The sequence below is a fragment of the Achroia grisella genome, unplaced genomic scaffold (assembly GCF_030625045.1).
Source record: "Achroia grisella isolate CSIRO2021 unplaced genomic scaffold, CSIRO_AGI_Agris_v1 utg1245, whole genome shotgun sequence".
In the NCBI taxonomy this organism is placed as follows: domain Eukaryota; kingdom Metazoa; phylum Arthropoda; class Insecta; order Lepidoptera; family Pyralidae; genus Achroia; species Achroia grisella.
Window position 1 is genome coordinate 2222383 of NW_026712606.1, and position 22658 is coordinate 2245040.

The 22658-nt window shown below is 31.6% G+C and overlaps 3 protein-coding genes across 3 annotated transcripts; 2 read left to right on the forward strand and 1 right to left on the reverse strand.

Moving 5' to 3' along the window:
* Window positions 1-1304: 1304 nt before the first annotated feature.
* LOC131854794 (integumentary mucin C.1-like) lies at window positions 1305-2618 on the reverse strand. Its single transcript, XM_059205956.1, has 2 exons — window positions 2586-2618; window positions 1305-2147 (listed from the first exon to the last, which is right to left on the reverse strand). The coding sequence occupies exons 1-2, from the start codon at window positions 2616-2618 to the stop codon at window positions 1305-1307; spliced, it is 876 nt and encodes a 291-aa protein (XP_059061939.1).
* A 5316-nt stretch (window positions 2619-7934) lies between these two features.
* LOC131854755 (probable endochitinase) lies at window positions 7935-9295 on the forward strand. Its single transcript, XM_059205896.1, has 3 exons — window positions 7935-7979; window positions 8486-8842; window positions 8876-9295. Exons 1-3 carry the CDS (start codon window positions 7935-7937, stop codon window positions 9293-9295), a joined length of 822 nt encoding a protein of 273 aa, XP_059061879.1.
* A 1314-nt stretch (window positions 9296-10609) lies between these two features.
* On the forward strand, window positions 10610-21790 carry LOC131854802 (small ribosomal subunit protein mS39). The gene is made up of 15 exons (XM_059205964.1): window positions 10610-10769; window positions 10866-11048; window positions 11372-11600; window positions 12003-12226; window positions 13047-13143; window positions 13401-13562; window positions 13857-14031; window positions 14443-14573; window positions 15386-15504; window positions 15866-15950; window positions 17265-17406; window positions 17983-18091; window positions 18529-18727; window positions 20933-21108; window positions 21643-21790. Exons 1-15 carry the CDS (start codon window positions 10744-10746, stop codon window positions 21725-21727), a joined length of 2142 nt encoding a protein of 713 aa, XP_059061947.1. The 5' UTR covers window positions 10610-10743; the 3' UTR covers window positions 21728-21790.
* Window positions 21791-22658: the final 868 nt, after the last annotated feature.

Below are 22658 nucleotides of genomic sequence, written 5' to 3' on the forward strand. Positions count from 1 at the left end.
CAAATAATTCCTCTTTACTACTTCAGTTTACAAAATAATACAGTGTCAAAGTAGCATGTCAACAGAATAAAATTTAATAACTATAAAATTTAATTCATATTCATGTCTGTTTACATTAACACAAATATTATATTTTCGCAATTTATATTTATTAATTATTTCACGTTTTCCTTTAGCGTTGAAACATATCAAGTACGTCGAGTGAACGAATCTTCTTTCTTAGTTACAAGCATTCCAGAATTCAATTATGAGAATTACAAACAACATTTTCTTAACGATCATAAGAGAACCATGAATATAAACAATCAGAAAATCCCTCCTTATGCAAGTATAAATGAAATTTTATACGCTACAGTAAGTACAATTGTTGGCGATAAACGTGAAAGAATAAAGATACCAGCATCATTTATAAATAAAGCTAGAGAAAACTATTTCAAGACATTTTATTCTACTATGAAAAAAACAGTGGCCAATCCGAGCTTAGTACCAGAAAATTTACAAACTTATACCAATATGACGAGAAATAATGTTAATGTTAAATATTCAGAATCCAAATTAAGTGACAATCTACAAAAAGCAAGAAAACTTGTGAGCCTCCTAAGTGCCCAATCACATTGGAATTACTCTACTAATGTTAACACCAGTTTACATAATTACATAGTGAGAAGTGCAAAAAATAAACACGACATAGGACATAAGAGTTCCGTTACATGAGTGTTGCTTTAGAAATTGACAACTTTTTATTAAAATATTATACAAATACCTAATCGCGGAGTTTTAACTTCAGCATTAGTAACGCTATAAATCTTTTTATTTCCTTAAAATAACCACTATTAAGATCTATAAAAAAATATAATAAACAGGAAACTGATTTCAGTTGGATTATATAAGCAAAAGTTACTTCATGAACAAATGCAATTTTTTATAAACCAAGTTAACTAAGTGTACCTATACTAAACTGTAATATTTTAATTTTTGTTTTCTGGTAGTACATATATATTTACACAAAACAGTCTGTGAGATAAAGCTGTGTGTGAAATTAAAAACACGGTTATACTCGCTTCAAATATTTATCTCTGTTTAAACAAATAACATAGATAAATGATCAAATATGGTCGGCTTTATCTTCAAAAGGTCTTGACATTCTTTACTGAGTTTTCTTCTTAATATTATATAGAACAATAATGATAATGAAGAAAATGTCAATATATGTATTTCAGTTTTAATCACTTATTCACAAATTACATTATTTAATCTGTTAAATCACTTGTTACACTATAATGATTCTACACAGTATTATTGTATTAGGTACACGTATATGTAGTACTACAAAATTGCTGTGTAGGACTAAATACTGACGGAGAAGGGCATGTGTAATTATATCCATAATATGTCCCATTGGATGCCTCTATACACAAGTAATATGTCTGACAAGTGGGGTCCGCTGAATCAGGAAATCTTCCAGTTGATGTGCAACTAAAGGGAACAGGACAATTGTAGTCAAATACGCAGAAAGTCGTATTTGGATCAAAATAAGTATTATCCGGGCAAGTTTCATTACTTTCGATAAAACTGTTACCGACTTCTATACATTGTATGTAGCTGGTGCAATTAGTAGAATCAGGATCGGCGATGAACCCGTTTTCTGTACAGAGGGAAGGAATGGCAGTAGTAGTAGGCGTAGTTGTAGGAGTAGTTGTAGGAGTAGTTGTAGGAGTAGTTGTGGGAGTTGTGGTAGGAGTCGTAGAAGGAGTCGTAGTAGGAGTTGTAGTAGGAGTCGTAGTAGGAGTCGTAGTCGGAGTCGTAGTAGGAGTAGGTGTAGTAGTGGGAGTAGTAGTAGTTGTAGGAGGTGGAGTAGTCGTTGTTGTTGTAGTTGTCGTCGTAGTAGTAGTAGTAGTGGTGGTGGTGGTATCAGCAATGGTTACGTTACAGACATAATTATCAGACGCAGTGCATTGAGAAGTTGAAGGGTCGAAAACGGAACTAGTAGGACATACGTAATTGTACGAGAGGTAAGTTCCCGAGGTACTATCGTAGACACAGAGAGTGTAGTTTTGACAGGTAGTATCGTCTGGATCAGGGTGTCGGCCGGCTCCACTTACTGTACAGTCGACTACAGCGTACGCTTGCCATGCTAAACAAAGAATCTATAAAGCAAAAAATAACAAAATTTCTCAATAGTTCTCCAAAGGATGCAAGAAGTCTAATGTTAATATGTGATTGTTTACATGCCTATACTGAAATAGATTAACTTTCTTGATATAATATTCATGATTTCGTCCAATCTCAAGTCACTGTTGAACATAGGAGTCCCTCTTGGACCAACATAAGGAACAGTCTAACGACACCACCCTCGTTATATCGATTCCGATTTAACTATATTTCATTAATATGTAAAGTAAATTATATGATCTTCAGTTAAATGTTTAATGAAGTTCACCTTATTTACCGCTTCAGTAGTTTAGTTGAACAAAAAAAACTAATGCTCACATTCACTGGCCTACACATCAATAATTTCATAGAATTTATATAAGGATCAATATCATAAATAAACGATCACTGAGGTATAAGAAATCACAACTTACAAGATATGCACGAATGACTAGGTTATGTGCCATTTTCTTTTCTACTTATGTAATATTTTGCAGACAATGTCCTTTATATAGCAAGAAAATTTAATATCCCTAATTAGATATTACTTGGATTTTATAGTTTAATTGTACATTATCACTGTTTGTATCAATATAATAATGTAATCATTTTGTGACATACTAAGAAAAGTTGTTTGGTTTGATGTCATAATTTTCTATTCTATTTAGAGGATTATGATATCGCACATCCCGTGTAAAAAGGCCGCAACTACACTTGCGTCAAAAATGTTTTATTACATAAATAAAGCGAGCTTCACGGTTTACACCTTCTGTCAAAATCTCATGAAGCTATCGACAAAAATGAAGAAATAAATGCAAAAATACTAAAATTTTGCGACTTTAGAAAACATAAAATTCCAGCATAAAATAGAGGTATGCGTATTTGCATTTATTCGCTTTACAATTATCCCGCTCATAAAGTCATAATTGTATTTACGTAAATTTTAAAAGAAGATTTACAAAAAAATGTTTAACGCAAATATACTTAAATACTTGTTCCTATATCTTACAATCTAGGACTATTGTGTAATTCTAATTACTTACTTCTTCTACGAAACTTTTAGCTGATAGTTTATGTGTGATTATTGTTACATACTTTTCCCCCAGCAAAACTTCACAATGCGTAAAGTGTAGTTGTAGTTACTTCTTTATTACACGTAGCATTTCATACCTGATGTTGGGTAATTTTAAATACAGCATGTATTTACAAGAAGAAAAAAAATAAGAATATGTTCATGTAATTAAAATTAAGTAAAAAATAAACTATTTTTAGCTAATTGTATAAGCTGACGGGCACCAATGATGGATGATAGGAGGAGCAGGAGATCAGATGCATTTGCCAGGAATAGTAATAATAAATGATAGAAAAATCGATCTGCTTTTAGACATTTACCATAGAAGAGCGAATTGATAGAAGTGTATATAAAAACAATAGATAAAAAGAATACTTCTATTTTAAATATGGATAAACGAATATACAATTGCCAGTGAATCTTATTGTAGGTCTAACAGGAATTAACTAACGATGGTTTCCAGGATGGACCGCGTGGAACTAAATGTACCTTATATTGCTAGCAATAATATTCAATATTAATTCCCACTGGTCATAATAGGTACACATACAATACTAGCTGGTCCCGCAAACGTTACTTTGTTATAAATTACTAGCTGTGTCCGCGTTAAATTTCAATAAAAAATATATCCTGTGTTATTCAGATGCATAAACTATATTAGTGTAAAGTTTCGTAAAAATCTATTCAGTAGTTTTTGCGTGAAAGAGCAACAAAGATCCATACTTACAAACTTTCACGTTTAGAATATTATATTAAGATTAAGATTTCTGAAAACTATTAAAGTACTAATCATCATAATTTCAACTTTTGTCTATCCACAGTTGGATATAGGCCTGTCCCAATTTGGCTTTGGTGGTCTAGCGGTTAAGCACACCGATTTACTTCCAGTGGTCGCGGGTTCGATTCCTCGGACGGTGCAGATATTTGTATTCATGAGTAAGATTGTTTGTGTGGGTCTGGGAGTTTTCTATGTATATTTAAATTTGATATTTTACTTCAAAATTGGATAACTTCTTGCAAGGGAAAAAATTCAAGTCCGATTTATATCCAATCAACCCGTCCTAATGGTTTTTTAGTAAAGGGATCAATAAAACTACCTATCAAATGGCAAAAGTGCATGAAGAGCAATGGACCATATTTTGATTAAATAAATATATTATATTTTGAAAAATCAACTGAAATTGGCGTTTTGTAAGGGAGTAATTAGGTTACTCCCTTACAAATTTCATATGTTAGGACCTAATATATTTACTACACGAGTTGGAGTAAAATTAAAGAGATTTCGGCAGATCCTCAATGTCCGGGGAAATTCCAAATAAAATACGCATTCGCTGATGAGACACCAAATAATAGACAAATAGAAGGGGAAGACTTATGAGAAAAAAAGAGCTGCACACAGCGAGCCTTCTGAAATCAAGCATTAGTATGATGCACCGCTACCGATACCTAAAATATATACAAAGACTTGATGAATCTATATAAAGATAAAAACATACCACCACACTATCAGACGTTTTATAAGAACTTAAGTACTAAATCTAAGACTAAACTAAACTAAACCACAGAGTCCGATTCCAAAGTTGAGGATAATGAACATTAATAAAAATAATAAAAATATCACTATTTTGAACATTTTTTGATTAAGTTGATTATGGAGGCAATAAACATTTCTTTAAAAATAATAATAAATTAATAATAACCCTGTTTGTTTTCATATTCTCTAAATAATTTTCGCCTCTATATTTATTCTTTTGACTTACATGCACGCACATAATAGACTATTTACTGTAAGAAGTAGGTATTACATGATACAAATTAAATATTCAGTTACTTTCCGCATTATAAAAGCTATTTTTATAAATACACTAACTAAACTAAAATAAATGGCTCCCTAGAAATACGTAACTCGATGTACAAAAAATTATATTTCGTTAAATAACAACGTAATTATACTTGCAATTCTGGATTTTAATGAAATATAGGAGAGTATAAAGACGTAAGTAAAGTTAAATTTGTTCATATATTTCAAAATACATAACAATAAAGCAATAATTGTAGTTACCCCTGCAAATGTTCTTTGTGTTTCGTGGAATACAGAAGTAACCGTGTTTTTTTAGATTATCTGGAAGTACATGAAGCTGTTCCTAAATTAAATGACACATGTAGTTGAAGGCAACTGTGACCTACGATTTTCTCTTTGAAACTTATTTCTAGAACTCATACAAAAAATATAGGACAGTTTTTTTAAGCTCCTGAAAAGTTGGTGAAAATCACTTACTTCCTTTTTCCACGAATGGTGCGATATACTGATTATAATGGTTTACTGTAATTCTAACTCGGCTCAAGAATGTTAAGCTTATCTGAGCGATAGGTACAAATCCAGAACCCGAAATGAAATGACAAAGTGTGAGTGAAAATTGTGTCTGAACATTCTGTACAATCTCAAATAATATACAACTTATTTTAACTAAAACAAATAAATTATTCCTAAGGTCATCTAATTTTCATAATACCATAGATAACATAATGTGATAATACAAAAAGGTTTTACTTAGTCCGTGACATGAAGTGGTATTTCCACGCCACGGAAATACGTCGTCCCCTCTATTTTAATTATTATGAAAAAGAATATTTTTGTTAATTAATTAAAAAAATATGTTCTATTGTGTTTATACACACAGTTGAATTCTTTACTTTAAGAAAAATCGTGAAGATTGTCCTTTTGGGGGCGGCATGCCCCTTCAGCACCCCCAACGCTACGTCTCTGCCCCTATCATCTTCTGACTTCTCTCCTGTATATGTTACCTGGAAGGGATTGCTTTAGCGATAAGACCACGTTTTATGCTTCATTTCTCTATACATTTCCTAGTAATCCATTTCTAAAGCAGTAATGATTTAATAAATAATTAAAGACACCAATAAATATTATAAAGTTGTAACAAAAGAAACCAGACAATATCAAATGTTCCTTACCTAAACTGACTTCATCTAAAATAGAGCAAATTATTTACCTAAAACAAGATTTATACATACATTGACATATATATAATCCGCTCTTTTATCATTGATATCGCATGTAAATATTACATAGAGAGGAAATTAAGTGCGAGAAATTAATTATTTCTTAAAATATTTTTCGAATTTTTTTTACGTGACTAGAATAATGAACTCATAATCGTAGTCATGAACGGCATCATAGATATAATAAAATATATAGAAATTCCTAATCTTAGCCAAGCTCAATATACTTCTATATTCATCATTATTCAGATCATAACTTCCTTTATGTGTATTAAAAATATATTGGAGTACATAGTCGCCAAAATATTCAATATCTACTAAAATTGACCCTATAAGATAAACAAAGATGTCATGCCTATGTGGACTGTTATTTTACTGCTAAGTATAAAATGGGCACATAATTCACAAACGCATGTTGCTTGGTGGCATAAATGTGTGACACAGAGAGGTATTTCGTACAAAGTCTCTCTCTGGTACAAAATTATAAAGAATAAGATATCACCTTTTTTTCACAGTATACTAATGCCGTTGCCCGTAGCTCTAGCGTTTACAGCATCACCGGACAAACTTATAACCCTAATTTAATTTTATAGATTTCTATATTATTATAAATATGTCATATGTTTCTGTTATTATATTCTTAACTCGATTTAGAACTATATTGTAGTCATCTATATCTGCAGTCTAGTATTAATTCTCTGACAACTTATAGAATGTCATGTATCTATATTATAATATATATATATATATATATATATATATATATATATATATATAAGTATCTAGGCATTAATCTACATGATATTCTTAAGCCGCAACGTAATGAATAGAGTGTTGTTAAATTTATCTTTATGTGGGATAACATTTTAGACTATAATGACCACCGTAAACAGATCTTAAAAGATATAGTAGGTATAGTTATTACCGTCTTCTTCATAAAAACGTCAAACGGCTTTATTATTGTCTATATAATTATGAATACAAAAGTATTGAAAGTTGTGGCGTCTATTTATAATAATAACAATTCAGAAGTTATGTTACCAATAATAATGAACCTTTACGAATGCTGCCAATTTAAGTTTCTATATAATGAACTAGTGTACTGTAAGTAATCTTAAGAAATATTATTATATATATTTCAGCCAGGAAGAAAAAAGGCCTCCCCAAACATCTCCACGATGATCGGTCCTGCGCTGCTCGCATCCAACGCCTTCCGTCTTCCTGGCGGACGTCATCTTGACTAGATCGTCGGTCACTGCATTTTCCGGTTCGCGGTCAGCACTCGAGGACTTTACTGCCACTTACTTAACTAATACCGGATAGTCTACAAGATATTAAAGCAAATGTAGTATTATAATTTAATATCGACCACATTCCATCTCAATTGACGCCCTCTTCAGAAGTAGAAATATTTATAGGTATTTTCAGTATACGGTACAGCATACGGACCAATGCTCATCGACAACATATGACATAACTTTATGTAATGTCGATGTTTTCTTCTCTGTTATCTCCAGTGCCTACATCTCTAAATAATGTAATATACTCAACGGAAATCCTCTGTTTCTTTACTTTGATAAGAATACGTAGGAAAGGTAAACTACTGTACGAGAAATAAGTAGCATTCATTTATGTATTCACAGTGTAACAGTACAATCGCTAGTAATATAATATCTCCATGTAGATAACAATGACTTTTGAAAAGTTACACCTTTGGATATTAATTCTACTTGCTGTAAGTTAATAATGGTTATTATTATTATATTATTATAGAGTATAGATGACAAAAAAATGTCTTCAGTATCTCCTAGTCTATTCCTGGTTATTCCTTACACCGAAAGGTGAACACATTGAATTGAAAAATATTACAGACAAATGCATACAACCTGATATAAATATATATTAATGTAATACAACTAACGTAATACATACATACATACAATTCAAATTGGAGTATCTGTTTGTAATATTGAAATAACCGTTTTTTACTACATGTGTATGAATATAAATACGGTTACCAAAATAACATTTTTTACAATTTTTGTCTGTCTGTTTGTTCTGGCTAATCTCTGAAATGGCTGGACCGATTTTGACGGGACTTTTATTGTCAGATAGCTGATGTAATAGGAGTAACTTAGGCTATTTTTATTTTAGAAAAATAAAGTAAATTTCACGCCGACCATATCGCGTGTACAACAAATATAAACATAAACTAATCAACCTATCTAAATTTCATTGCAGAGTCTGTGCCTTGCAAATTGTAAACTCTGCAGTACAAATGGAAAGTTTATGAGCAGTCACAACTGCTCAAGTTACCTTGTTTGCAATGGCTTTATCGAATACGAAATTCCGTGTCCATCAGGATTCATTGTCAACTATCAAGATATGATTTGCTCTAATTCCACAAATTTTCATTGTGAACCAAACTATACATGTACGAATACAGGAAATTTCACAAATCCATCTAATAATGCTTCCTACATAACTTGCATCAAAAGTGTGAACGAAATGATCATAGCGGTCTCTACAAATTGCCCTGATGGCCTTTTGTATGACAATGTCGAAGAAAAATGCACGGTTAAGCAATCTAAAACTGATGTTCAAGTGAGTACAAGTGCTACAGAGTTTCAGTGTACTACAAATGGAATATTTATCAACAGTTACAATTGCGACAACTTCATAAATTGCATTAATTGGGTGCCGTACAACATTAGTTGTCCCCCCAATTTTATTGTTGACTTAAAGCATAAGAATTGCTCTAGTACTACACCATACCACTGTGAACCCAATTACAAATGTACCAAAATAGGAAACTTCACAAAATTCGGTAGTGAACATTCTTACATTACGTGCATACAAGGATTAGGCAATCTCATCGTAGGAATATCATCAAAATGTCCAGATAAATTTGTGTTTAATGCCTTGAAAAACCAATGTATACAAAATTATACTATAATCAAACCAGCTAACAGTGCTTCTTGTATGTTTACTTACTTTTGGTTACTTACATTGACATTCCTCTATCCATTAAAAACTATTTATATATTTTAGTTTTAGTGGTATTTTATGAATCATAGTAAAGGTTTTCGTGCTAGTCTATTTTTTGTATACCTATTATTTGTTACCTAATCTATATTATAATTTGTAATTTGAAATGTGGTCATTAAACCAGAGTAGAGTAGTTGTCATAGTTTTTATACAGTATAGATACTGACTAATGATTCAATAATAAATTGAATAGTTTAATATTAAAAAAGATACTTTTATTTTTGCCTTTTGCGGTTGGGAGGAGTATGGTTAGCACTAAGCGGATCACAAGATCAGAGAGAGTCAAGAGAGAGAAAAGATAAGATATATGCTTAAATCTCCAAAGTAAAGTGACTAATCTAACTTCGCGCCCGTGCAATCAATCTCCACTAGTGTCTCTCTCGCTAGCCTATATCATTAGTACAGGCAGGTGCAACGTTCCATTAACAAGGAGAAGGAGAGTGTTAGTATTGAGGACCAATGACCCCATTGCTAGCCATTGCAATGTAGCTAGGTACATTTACCTACCATGTCAAGTTCTTTCCATGCTGTTCACTCTGGATATCATCATGATAAATATGTATTGAATTTGCCACGAAGGGCTGTTAGATCAGTTACTGACATGAGTTTATACTTATTTTGTCATCGTCCGTTAGCGCAGGCGAATCCATCATTACTTTGACTTCCATTAAAAAAATATAAAATTATCATACAAAAAAGTCTATGTTGTTTTATTAAATAGACTGCGTACATACTACCTATCTACCTACTGTCATACGAGTACATAATACTTGCCCTGTTTGATACCTACTTATTATACACTCTTTGCTACTTGTTTACCTATCTAAATGCGAATGAGCGTCTGTATGTTACTTGGATGTTTTGTAATGTTATAATTCCTTCTGTCGTCGTAAAGTAAATACAACAGAGACATATCGATAGAAATTATTTATGTTGCCGTCGTTCGACCTTACATTAGCGCATTTTATAAATCAAAATAATTTTGTATTGCATTACAACTTTAACAGAAACGATTTCATATAGTGTTACATAATTAGCCCAAAGATCGTTGGTATCAATAAGATGGACATAGACTACAATATTTTAATCGCAGGTGGCAGTCAATAATATTTTTTTTTAATTAAGCTCGTTTAGAATTCGACATCTTTGTTTTTTTTTGTTAAATGTTACTATAACAGTAATTTTAATTATTCAATAAATTTTTAATAGAGATAAAACAGTTCAAAATTGAAAATGCCGCCTGTGCTAAGACTTGAAAAAAAGGTTTTCGACTGACAATTGTCATTTTTTAGGTCTGTGTGATAATCTAATCTGTGAATTCTGTCATAACATAAAAGTATAGTTATTGAACATTTTATCAAATTCTTTTTCTTAATTTTTATATAGTACAATAATATGATAAATTAAATATTCTCTATAATTCGTAATATATTAAATCAATTTATTTTTAAATGTATTCCAACATAATTTTACCACGGTATATATTTCATTTTAGGTTATGTTTACCGAGTGTTGAATTTAAAAAATTTGAGCCTCTTTCGTACTTTATCTAAACATGTTTGTTGTTAAATAGGCAATGGTCCAGATTATCTTACATCTATCGGACAACATCAACCTTAGAAGGACAATCACTTCCTCAAACTGCTAAATCAAGTGACGGAATATCACCACCGCCCCGGATACCTAGAGGTCCTACTGATATTCTTCAAGCTTTGGCTGCTACTGTTGGACCTGATCCAACTGCCGCTCATTACAAGTAATATATGAGAACAACTTTTTTGAACACACTCTTATTTACTAAAGAATAATGAGTATTTTTTTATTTATATATCTAATAGGCGACTTGAACCTAATAGACTCTTGTGTTGCATTACACAGTTAATTCTGAACTAAACAATAAGACTATGACAGATGTATCTATAAATAATTACAAAAAATGTATAGGAATCTTAGACAGAAGATATGATTTTAATTTGTATCATAAATTATTAACAGTAATGTGTACTATTATGCAATTGTATAAGTTTCGCATGCATGGTATAAGGTACTAAGATTATATTAGGTATATTTTAATAACAGGTATCATGATGATCCATACTTGATACCATTATCAAACTTTCGCAAACGGTCCTATGCACTCTCTGCTGAAGCTGGCCGCAAGGCAGCGGCTTGGATTCGAGATGAAAATGCTGAATTATTTAACACCCGAGTGTGGGACCCTCCGGGTAGAAAAAAGACCCCATATTTTAATGCAGATCCTCAAATTCTTGCATTTTCACCAAAACCAATATACAATGATGAAAGCAAGGTAAAAAATTTAATTATTTATAAAAACTTACATTGTAATTATTATTATTTTTATTTAATTTTACAATTTGAAAGTGAAATAAGTAAGCCTAACAATTTTATTTTTATTAAAAATTTAGAATACAAATATTTATAGCAACTATACTTAGTTTCTAAATGATAAATGCTATACAGTATTTCTTTAATTTATTTAATATCTAAATAAATACAACATTACATGATGTTATTAAATACAAATATTTTGTTCTGAATATTTGTAATAAAAATCTTTGATCTGTGGTAAAAACTAATTATTGTACATAACCTTAATGATGCAACTGTACTAGTTATTTCATACTCAGCTGGTTATACAAGTAAAACCTATTAGGGTTTGTGTAAATTATATTTTTATGACTGTTTCAAGGTTACAGAAGAAGATTTAAAGTATACAATAAATAATGCATTATTAGAGGATTCACTAAAAATATTCCAACTCCTCGGAGGAACTAGTGGGGTCAGTGAGGAACTGAGAATTGAATTCTTGCAACTTTTATGTTTTTACAATGAGAAAGAACCAGATTCAATGGAATGGCTTGAGGAACGGTGGTTTTCTGCTAATGTTAGAGAGCGACAAGCAGCTACATGGAGGTAGTATCTTAATAATAATTGTAAAAAAAATATTTAAATAATTATATATATGCATGATATTGGCCTTGAATTATATTACATATTTTTTCTTTAAAAGGTTCCAATATAATTATTCTTATATAGGAACCTTTTAATAAAAAAATATGTCATAAATTAACAAAAAATACAATTTATATTAATTTAATAATCTTATTGATTTACATAAAAAGTTCAGTTCAAAAGATTATTTTTAAAATTGGTAAAGCCATAAATTATGTCCTGTCATTTGTTTCAATATATATATATATATATTGAAAGAAATGACAGGATATATAAAATTAAATTAAATCCCTAAATAATAAAAAACATTTAAAAATTGCAAGTTAGTACATCACAACAGTAGTGGATCAGTGTATGTCTAAGTGTCTAAATGATGAAAATACATAGCTATAATAATATAATATTTAATAATTAATGTGCAGTTGGGAACTATCAAAAGAACAATGAATCAATGTAGTGAAGTATATCAAATAACATGACCAATAAAAAAGAATCTTCTACAAATATAAATTTAAAAATAATAAGAATTTCAAAGGATTGGTCGATCGGTCGCCAACAACTACCAGTTTAATGGTTTACTAAAATTTGCTATTATTAATAACATAATGCATAATTTGTAAAAGGTTTTAGTCAAATTGGTAATTAAATACGAGTCAAATTGGTATTGTAATATGATTCAAATTGGTAATTTAGCTTTCAGTTGAAATGTACTGTTGCTGTTGGATTTCTAATAAATGAAGAAAATATGTTATTTTTATAATACTATATTGTATCACTACAGGATAGGTGGTCTAGCTGATAAAATATTTGAATCTCTTGATCCAAAGACACCTGAAGCATACTGTTGTATCATTCAGGGCATGGCAAAGTACTATCAGGTAAGTTTATAAAGAAATATCTCTTTGTGTGTGGAAATAAAGAAAACTAATTTACATTTAAATTTATTCTTCTATACCTACCAATGTGTTCTTCATAATATTTAAAAATAAAATTGTTATATGTTATTATAGATTGTAGAAAGTCTGTGTGATCATAAAAATTGTACATAATTATGTTATGATAAGTTTGTTTTCCTTATAATGACATATTTTTTGTACTTAAAAAACTGTTTTATTAATGCCAACATTCTTAACAGGCTGAAAGAGCATATGTACTAACTCAGGAAGCAAAAGATAATGGGATCAAACTTTCAACTAGTGCATACAATTCACTTCTGGGTTGTATAGGATATTTAAAAGAAGGTACTGCATTAAGAACAGAATCACTGAAAAGTTTATTAGTGGAAATGAATGAACAGGTAATATTACATATTAAGTTACAATTATGTTTAATTTATTATAACTCCTTAATTAAAATGCAACTTATAGTGTGACTAAGCTTTATACAATACATAAAAAAATTGCTTCAATGTACTTTATATGGAATTTAAAAATTTATACTGTTATCCAATTATTTTGTTGTACGAACAGTGACTAAAAATACTTGACGATTTTAAAAAGTTTTACTCTTGCAAAGGCTTCATTCCTTATAAGCAGCCCCAAGTTTTACAGTTGTTTTTTTATATACTGATGGTAATGTAATGATGTTTTAGGGCATATCCCCTAATAAAGAAACGCTGTCCGCATGTCTTCGATCCATATCGGCGTGGGGCGGCGGCAAAAATTTACAACAATTAGCGTTACAAATTGTAGCCGAGTTGAAACAGTTAGGAATCCACCCTGGACTTACCGCGTATTACTATCTCCTGTGCTTATTCTGTAAAGAACGTAAGTATACTAATGTATTGATTATTTAAGTGTCTATGTGAAATGGCAGATGAAGAGTAGTGTCAACTACCTATATTATAGCGTGAGAGGCAAATATGAAATCAAATCATAGTTTTCTAATGTAAGAAAAAAACCTCGAAATTAAACACAATACCAAACCGGATCGGTGATTATGACGGGCAAGCCCATCATAATCACCGACGTTTACACCGTTTTTTTGTGTATAAACACCCGGCATGCGTGAGTGATTCATTAATAAGTCATCTTATGGTAAATATTATTAAAAACAGTTAGAAGTATTGTTTTGCAGTTCCAGAAAACTAACATATAAATTAAAATAAAATTTCACTTTAATAATATTGGATATATATTTTAAATTCAATTATATGGTTAAATAAAATTATATTACAGGTGGGCCGCGCTTCGACATTTTGAGTGGAATTTTAAACGATTTAGAACAAAGAGATGAATTGGAGCCTAAAGAACCAACAGATACAAACTTCTTCATTACAGCCATGGGTGTATGCAGTGATCACTTACAGGTATGCTTTATATTTTATGAAAACAATTATAATACCAACCCATTTCATTCTTTTGATATTATTTAAAGCTATTCTAACTAGATTCAAAAACTGTGATAATATTAATTATTTTAAATGTAAAAAACACGTCATTTAACATTTCTACTCTACACCTATTATAAATGTTTGCATTCATAAATTTAACACTTCTCATAAATTTAAAAAGTAAGTTGTAGGTATATTATATAGTATACTTATAAGAAAGTCATAGGTATTCCTTAGTCTCACTTATTTCAGCCGCTAAACAACTTCTTTGTAGTATGTGTTGGTTGTAGAGTAAGATGATTCCGTTATGCTGTTGGCATCACAAGCATTACATGGTAATGTGATGTCCATAGTGCTATTCATATATATAGGTGACAGTAATCAGTTACCATTAGGTGAAACGTCAGCATGTGTGCAATTCCAATTACAAAATGAAACATTAACCTAGAGGTCTGTTTACAACTACGACAAGCCTACAACCTGCTACGAAAGTTGACGACCTCGGTGGTTTAGCGGTTGAGCACACCACTTCACTTCCGATGGGTTCGATTCCCTTGCACGGTGCAAACATTTGTAATCATTAATATGATTGTACCGGTCGGGGTGTTTTCTATGTATATTATGCACGTATTTACAAAAAAAATATCTAAGTATTTATTGATATAAATGTGCCATGTTGTCTAGTACCTATAACACAAGTTCTACTTACCGTAGAACTAGATGGTGCAGTGTTAATTATCCAGGGTTATTTGTTTATTTATTTATTTTTGATTTTCATTTTATTTTAGGATATCAACTTGGCAGAAAGATTGCATGCATTACTAATGAAAGGCGATAATTACAAATTAGTTGGTGACGCCTACAAAGAAAGCATTTACTACAGACATTTAGTTACAGTCGCCTGCAGGTAACACTTACTATCTACATAAAGTATAATGCAGATGCCGTGTTTTATACGCGCCGATTACCTTAACATCCAAACTATATTCAGTCGAAACAAAAAATAGATTAATCCCTCTCCTCCATCCTCTAGTTTTATCCCTCGACACATCAAATATAGGTCTTGTATCATGGTCATAATTTAATTATTGTAACTTTATTTAAAAAAATACACGTGTTGTGAAAAAATTGTAACTCCAAAATGTCTAGCCTTTTCTCGACTAAATATTATTGACTTAAAATTAATTTAAGAATAATATTACAATTGTTTCAACATAATTATTAATGTATATTTTAATATATTATTCTTATTGTTTATTAATACATAGACACGCGCCCCTTGAAAGGACGACTCAGCTGTTGGATATGTTAGTTCCAAATGTGTATGTCCCAGAGCCGACAGTAATGGAAGAGGTACTGTATATATCACACTACTCTTATAATATACATTTAAAACGAGATTATAAATTTGTAGCTTTAAGTATCCTAGTGGTTACCCTGTAGTCGATATTCGACCATAAAAAAACTATAGACGAGTAATATTAAAGACATACAATATTAATCTATTCTCAATTTGACCACAGACTTTAACAATAAATAAAAGAGTATATGTGGAGGTGAGTATCAAATACATGGTAGTGTTTGTAATGATTTTTATTGCTATATAGAGAGAAGTGGAGAATACTATTTTTTTCTAATTATGCATAAAAAATACTATATATTTTTTATGTATAATTAAAAAAAATAGTTTTCTGCACTTCTACGCTATATAAACTATAAGTGTGCGAAATTTCATACTCTTCCGTCCGCGCAATTCTTGTAAAAAGCGACTCACCTATATATATATATATATATATGTAAGGCTGTTACTGAAAAACGTCATATGTAATGTCAAATCTAAATGATTGCAATATCATAATAATAATTTGTTTGCATTGTTTACTTTTCTTACATATTGTTAATAATTGAAGTGCATACCACTATCTACCCGTTATCATAGATAATGAAACTCATCATATTATATTTAATTTATTATCTACTCATTCACACATTCATTAATCAATTTCCATGCCATATAAGTATGTGGGGAAACCCACAGATTTACTTGTAATTAGACGACGCAAATACTTCAATTTTTATGATAACTGTGTTAGTACTGATTAAGACAATTAAAACGCTTGATATGCTATGATGAACTTATAATTCTTATAATTAAAGGAAAAAGAGATTGAGAGAGGAAAATTAAAATATTGATTAAGAAAACAATTCGAGTCCAGGATACAATTAAACACTGTTTCTATCTCAACATCAAAAGAAATTGTGTTTTATATTATGTATTAAGATAGAAATTATGCTAAATTCGCGCTTAAAAAAACTATAAGCAGTTGGGTAATATAGTAATATTGTATCTGTGGAAAGAGTCGTACCTAACCTAACCTAAATTTCGAACATTAATGTTTTTTTAATAAATGATAATGGAATTAACACTGATCTACGTCAACGGTATACACTGTCGACGCGCTAATTAGCGATGAAAAGATGACCATGCGCTCAGGTCAATTAACCCATTGTAATAAACTCCCCAAGAACAAAGCGCGATGATCTATTGGCGGATAGTCTACGTGGATGTAAACCTGATGGTACATTTCCAGCAATAGGGTTACTACTTCTCATTGCTAACAACCCCATTTTCCCAACATTAATGAATTCTTATATGGTTGTTATCAGATTATTAAGACCCTGGAGGTGGGTGGTGATGGAGACCGACTTGCGCAGGCTTGGTCGCAGCTAGTTGTGTTCGGGATCGCAAAGCGAGCCAAGCTCGTTGAGAGATTGCTGACTGCTATGTGCAGCTGTTACCAATACCAAGGTCAGGGTACCTAGTACCTAGATACTGGCTGTCATCAGTCCTTTTATAAACATGAATTAGTCCATACTAATATTATAGTATACAGAGGTAGAGTTTGTGAGTTTCGATATTTGCGGTAATCTCCGGTCAATAAAACAACTTCTAGATCGGATCGGTAGTACACTACCGATCCGATCTAGAAGTTGTTTTATTGTTAGATAGTACATTTATAAGAGGGACCGGAAGACGCAGCGTGGGTAGGCCTCAAACAAGGTGGACCGACGATCTGGTCAAGATCGCTGGAAAGCGTTGGATGCAAGCGGCGCAGGACCGATTATTGGGGAGGATATAATTCGAATGAACAAATTAACGTCTTCCGGGCTAAAATGGTGATGAATGATGACATATATAAGAAGAAGACAATATTTCTTTTTTATGATAATGCAATAATGCACCCACCTGCACTAGTCTACGCTGGCGCAATTTATAAAATATTTTCCAGGTGCAACCACTTGGAGGTTATATTAATTAACTATTTGTTCACCCTGATATTTATAACTCTTTTTTTTTCATTAAATAATCTGTAATCTATTTTAGATGAGGAAGTAAAAGGTAAAATACGAGCAGCAGCTGCAGACATACTTAAATACAGTCAACTTGGCGAGGACAGAGAAGAAACACAGGACCTCAGATCACCAGTACAAAAGTAAGTTAAGGATATATTAAAAACAAGTAGTTTTCTCTATTTACAAATTCAAAACAAATAAGCAGCGATTTCCTCGTATATACATGAAATGAACAGACAAATATGACGTCATAATTTAATAGTAAAAGTAAAAATAATTAATGTTTTTTAAATCGTTGTCTAAATAGATTAATAAATAATCATAATAGTTTTCTTTTCGAAACTATTATTATGTTTTATTTGGCGGGCATGCTGTGACATTTATCGGTTTCATAATAATACTCGTCGTTTACAAATTCACGAGAGGAAAATGGGAGTGAGGCAGAGGGCACTCGAAGAATTAATGGAATGGCTGAAGACCAACACTTCTAACACACACGAGTTACGCTACTTACCCCATAAATATTTCTAGTCTCTTCCATGTGAATTTTTTTACAAACATTACGTTTAATTCTCAGATTGTCAGCCAACGCACTATCAAATATAATAGAGTTGTGTTCAGACACACAAGACAAATCTGACCCTAATTGGGAGACTGTGTCGGAGGCTTTACAAAAATTACAAAGGTCTGAAGCAGTTGGTGTACCGAACAAACCAGAGGTATTAGCGAGTGTAGCACAGAAGGCAGCCACTGTGGGAAAAGCCGGTATAGCTGCTGTGAGTATAATTTTTTTTGATGGATTATAGTCGAATGGTGTGTGTATAGAATTTTAGTATGTTCTGATTTAAAATCTATGGAATAGGCTATTTATAAATAAACAGATAGTGACTAACTCATAACAGTTTGAATAAATTCTTTAAATGTTGATTATGATATTGTGCTGCGTCTATATTTGCGCAAGTAGACGATAGTATAGACGCTGTCGGAGCAGTAGTGCTAAAGGCCAGGATAAACATGATTCAGATCATTCATCCGGTCGTTTCGAATTCACCTAGAATTAACCGCCAATAGTTAGTAGTTGTTGTAGGTCAGTAGTCAGTAGATAAGACTCAATGTCTGATCACTCCTCTACATCCATGGGTTGCCGGAAAAATCGCTATTTAATAATAATTGTTACCTCTCATTGTTACCTCTGTTGTATTTTTTTTTTATTTGGTATACATTTTAACGTATGTTGTTAACGTACATTGTAACGTATGTTTTTTCTTTCTTTCTGTGTATATTGCTGGTATTATGGCTACCAACAATTTCCTTTCCTCTATACTTCCGCTTACATTACAATGTGTAAAACATTGTAATGTGACAGAGTTTTACGTGAAATTAGTTTTTAACGTCAGCTGCTTCGGCGTGATCATGATAAACCGGAACAAAAAGTAATCTATGTCCTTATATCCCCAATGTAAAAAATATTTGATAATTATAACATAAATTTTAATGATGATTGGTTAAGTCACAAATACACTTGACTTTGGCATAGTATTAATTAAGATGAACACTAATAACACTGTTTAATGATAAAATAAACGAGTCTATTTATATGTATCAAAATTGCAAAGGGGAAAAATAATGTCATTAGAATCTAGATTATATAATTCAATTGATAACAATTCTATTTTTAAATAATAGGAAGTATACAGAGATTAATATATGGATATTTATATTTTAAAAAATTCGGCTACGATTAATGGGACTTGACTATGTAAGGATGTTTCGAACGTCTCTTACTTCAAAGAGATTTAAATAGATAATCGCTGGCCTTGTGCCACTGTGACAATTAAATGTTCTACAAGTAACCAAACATATATACACCGCTAGACCACCGAGGCCATGAACGCCGCTATGGGCTATGGTCTAGCGGTTTAGCATGCCGCTTTACTTCCGATGGTCACGGGTTAGATTTCACGCTCTGTTCAAACATGTATTTATGAGTGTGATTGTTTGTATCCATCTGGCTTTTTCTATGTATATATTTACAAAAAAAACGTATCTAGGTATTAATATCAGTTGTCTAATATTATGTTTGTACCTATACTACAAGCTCTATCTAGTCCCAAGCTAAGCAGTTTGTGACTAGATAGTGCTGTGTGAATCGTCCTGAGATATTATTGTTTTTATTATATATGAAAGTGAAGTTAACTGCACGGTGTCTATGATAGGTATGATACCTTAATTCTCTATATTAGCAACGCATGACCCCTTGGGCATCACACTATTACGTGACAATGCATTTTATACATGTCTATAGCAGACGATTGGCACTTTCACATGAGCCATCATATTGAGATTTAAGATTGTGCAATTTGTTATTCGTATTTGATTTAGTAGTTCTTGACTTTTTTGGCACCACCACCTAAAACAATTGTATAGATAGTGTTGAGTGGGTACTCAACATCACCTATGACTGGAAAAGATCTCTTCTAGGGATAAGTCCACCTTTGTTCACAATGTCTCTAAATTATATGTGCAATAAAAAATATATATTGTTTGCTATTGCAGTTCCATGAATATATATATAATGTAGCTTCTCTTTTTTTGAAGTAATTGAATTGGAATCATCAACTGCATTACATAATCTTGCCGCAATTCAGTCACAACGTATAAATGAATGTGATGTTTGATAAATTCTGACATTAACGTGATTCATACTAATATTATAAATTACTTAATTAATGTTAATGGAACTCAGTCGATTCAGGACCCGTAGGCAGTTGTTTACTCTGCTTAACTCCTTGAACTGACTGTAATAATTATAATAGTTTATTTGTTCAAAAGCACAGTACAAAAAATGATAATTATAAAAAAATAAGATCATGTGTTTTGCCGTAGCAATGGCATACAAAGTATTGTTTAAATATGTGTATGTAATGTATTAAATTTATTCATATTTTGTATGCCAGTGCTTTATGCCCGCTGTTTTGCAGATGGCTGTGACATATCTCTCGGAGTGTGGATTTGAAGAAGCAATGTCGGCCAGTACACAGGTGCTTGGTGTGATGCTGAACAGGTCACAGGAAGAAGTTCAGCAGTTGCTGCAGGAACGGCAAGGACTCGACTCACTACATCCATCTGCTTTGGCAATTGCAGACGCTTATCACCTGTAAGTTTTCTGGATCATCGAAATTAATGTTTAATTATATGAATTGAAATTCTGACAAGATGAATCAAACTTAAAATTTTAAAGAAAACAATGTTCTAGCAATTATAGTTCAAAATTCCAAAGTTTTTAGTAGGTTATGTTATAAGACAAAATAAGAATGATAGGAGGTTACTTTTGGAATATGCTATCATAAAAAAATATTTTTCAAATGAATATATACAATTATACCTACATAATGTAAATGCTGCTACATAATGTTAAGGTATTGTCAACTATACCCTTGATATGTTTATATTTCGCTCAGTATATTTAAATCCAACAAGACGACCAGCCTACTGCTGTTTCTTGGATTAGTTTGGTTTATTATGGGTGTTTCAGTTTTTTAATTATCGGTGAGTCAGTCATAAATATAAATCGACAAAAAGTTAGTTTATGTCGGCCTGATTTGAATTCACAACTTCCTCAAACATTTTTATATATATAAAAATAAAAGTCTTAAAGAATCATATCTAAAATAGAAATATTTATGTACAGAGCTAAAACCGGCGCGCCTGCACAAAGCTTGGATTCATCAACGAGCTCGGAAAGTGATAGTGAATCATCTTCTGAAGACGAGTAAACAAGCCATTCGTAATAAATGTCATCAAAGATAATAAAATAAGATTAGATATATCATTTATAACATGTTTCATTAAACTGACACAATCGTCCGCTGTTATCTTAACTAAGCAAGTAATCACTATATGTTTTAGAATGTTGTTAACACTATTCTATTCAACAATTGGAAAAAATAATTATCTACATATAATAAGTATACTTTCATGAAATATTTATTTAATTCAACCTTTAATAATATTAGGGGAGGGATCTGTTAGTAATGGTGTCTAGAGGCTCCATAGCAATATACTTATCAGGTTGACCTCCACATGATACCGCCTGGAAACAATAGAACGGCTAAAACATAGACAGTGCAAGTATGTTATTATTTACGTTATCCACATCGTTATAGCGCCGTGACCATACACTTGGCTGTAGTCCGTCAAGTTGTTAATGATTACGAAATAATCCTCATATGTTAGGCCACAGGTGGGCTACTCAAAAAATTGGCAGACTATAACAGATAATTAACATTCAGAGAAAGAATGAAATGAAACTATTGTTCCTCTCAAATAAAGTACTATTAAATATCTCGATAACACATCTTTTTACAGATTCAATTAATGCGATTGATTCTTCGTTTATTTTCTATTCATATCTTGCATGTGATCGGACTACCCTGACCGTACTGGACAAAGTACTCCATAAATACAAACAACAGAAGATAGAATAAAATTCGTCGTCCCGATGGGCTAATTGACCCGACCTCATGCTCATCTTATTCTCCACTCTCCCGCTGGTATAACGTTAGCGCAGACAGGAGAACTATCCATTAAAAAAAAGCCCTGTTCGACGATGGTTTATTGATAGCTTATGATTTTTTATAAAGTTGATTCCGTGTGAATTTAAAGAATTATGCGAGTATATAGAAAAATATGGAAATTTGAGAGTCT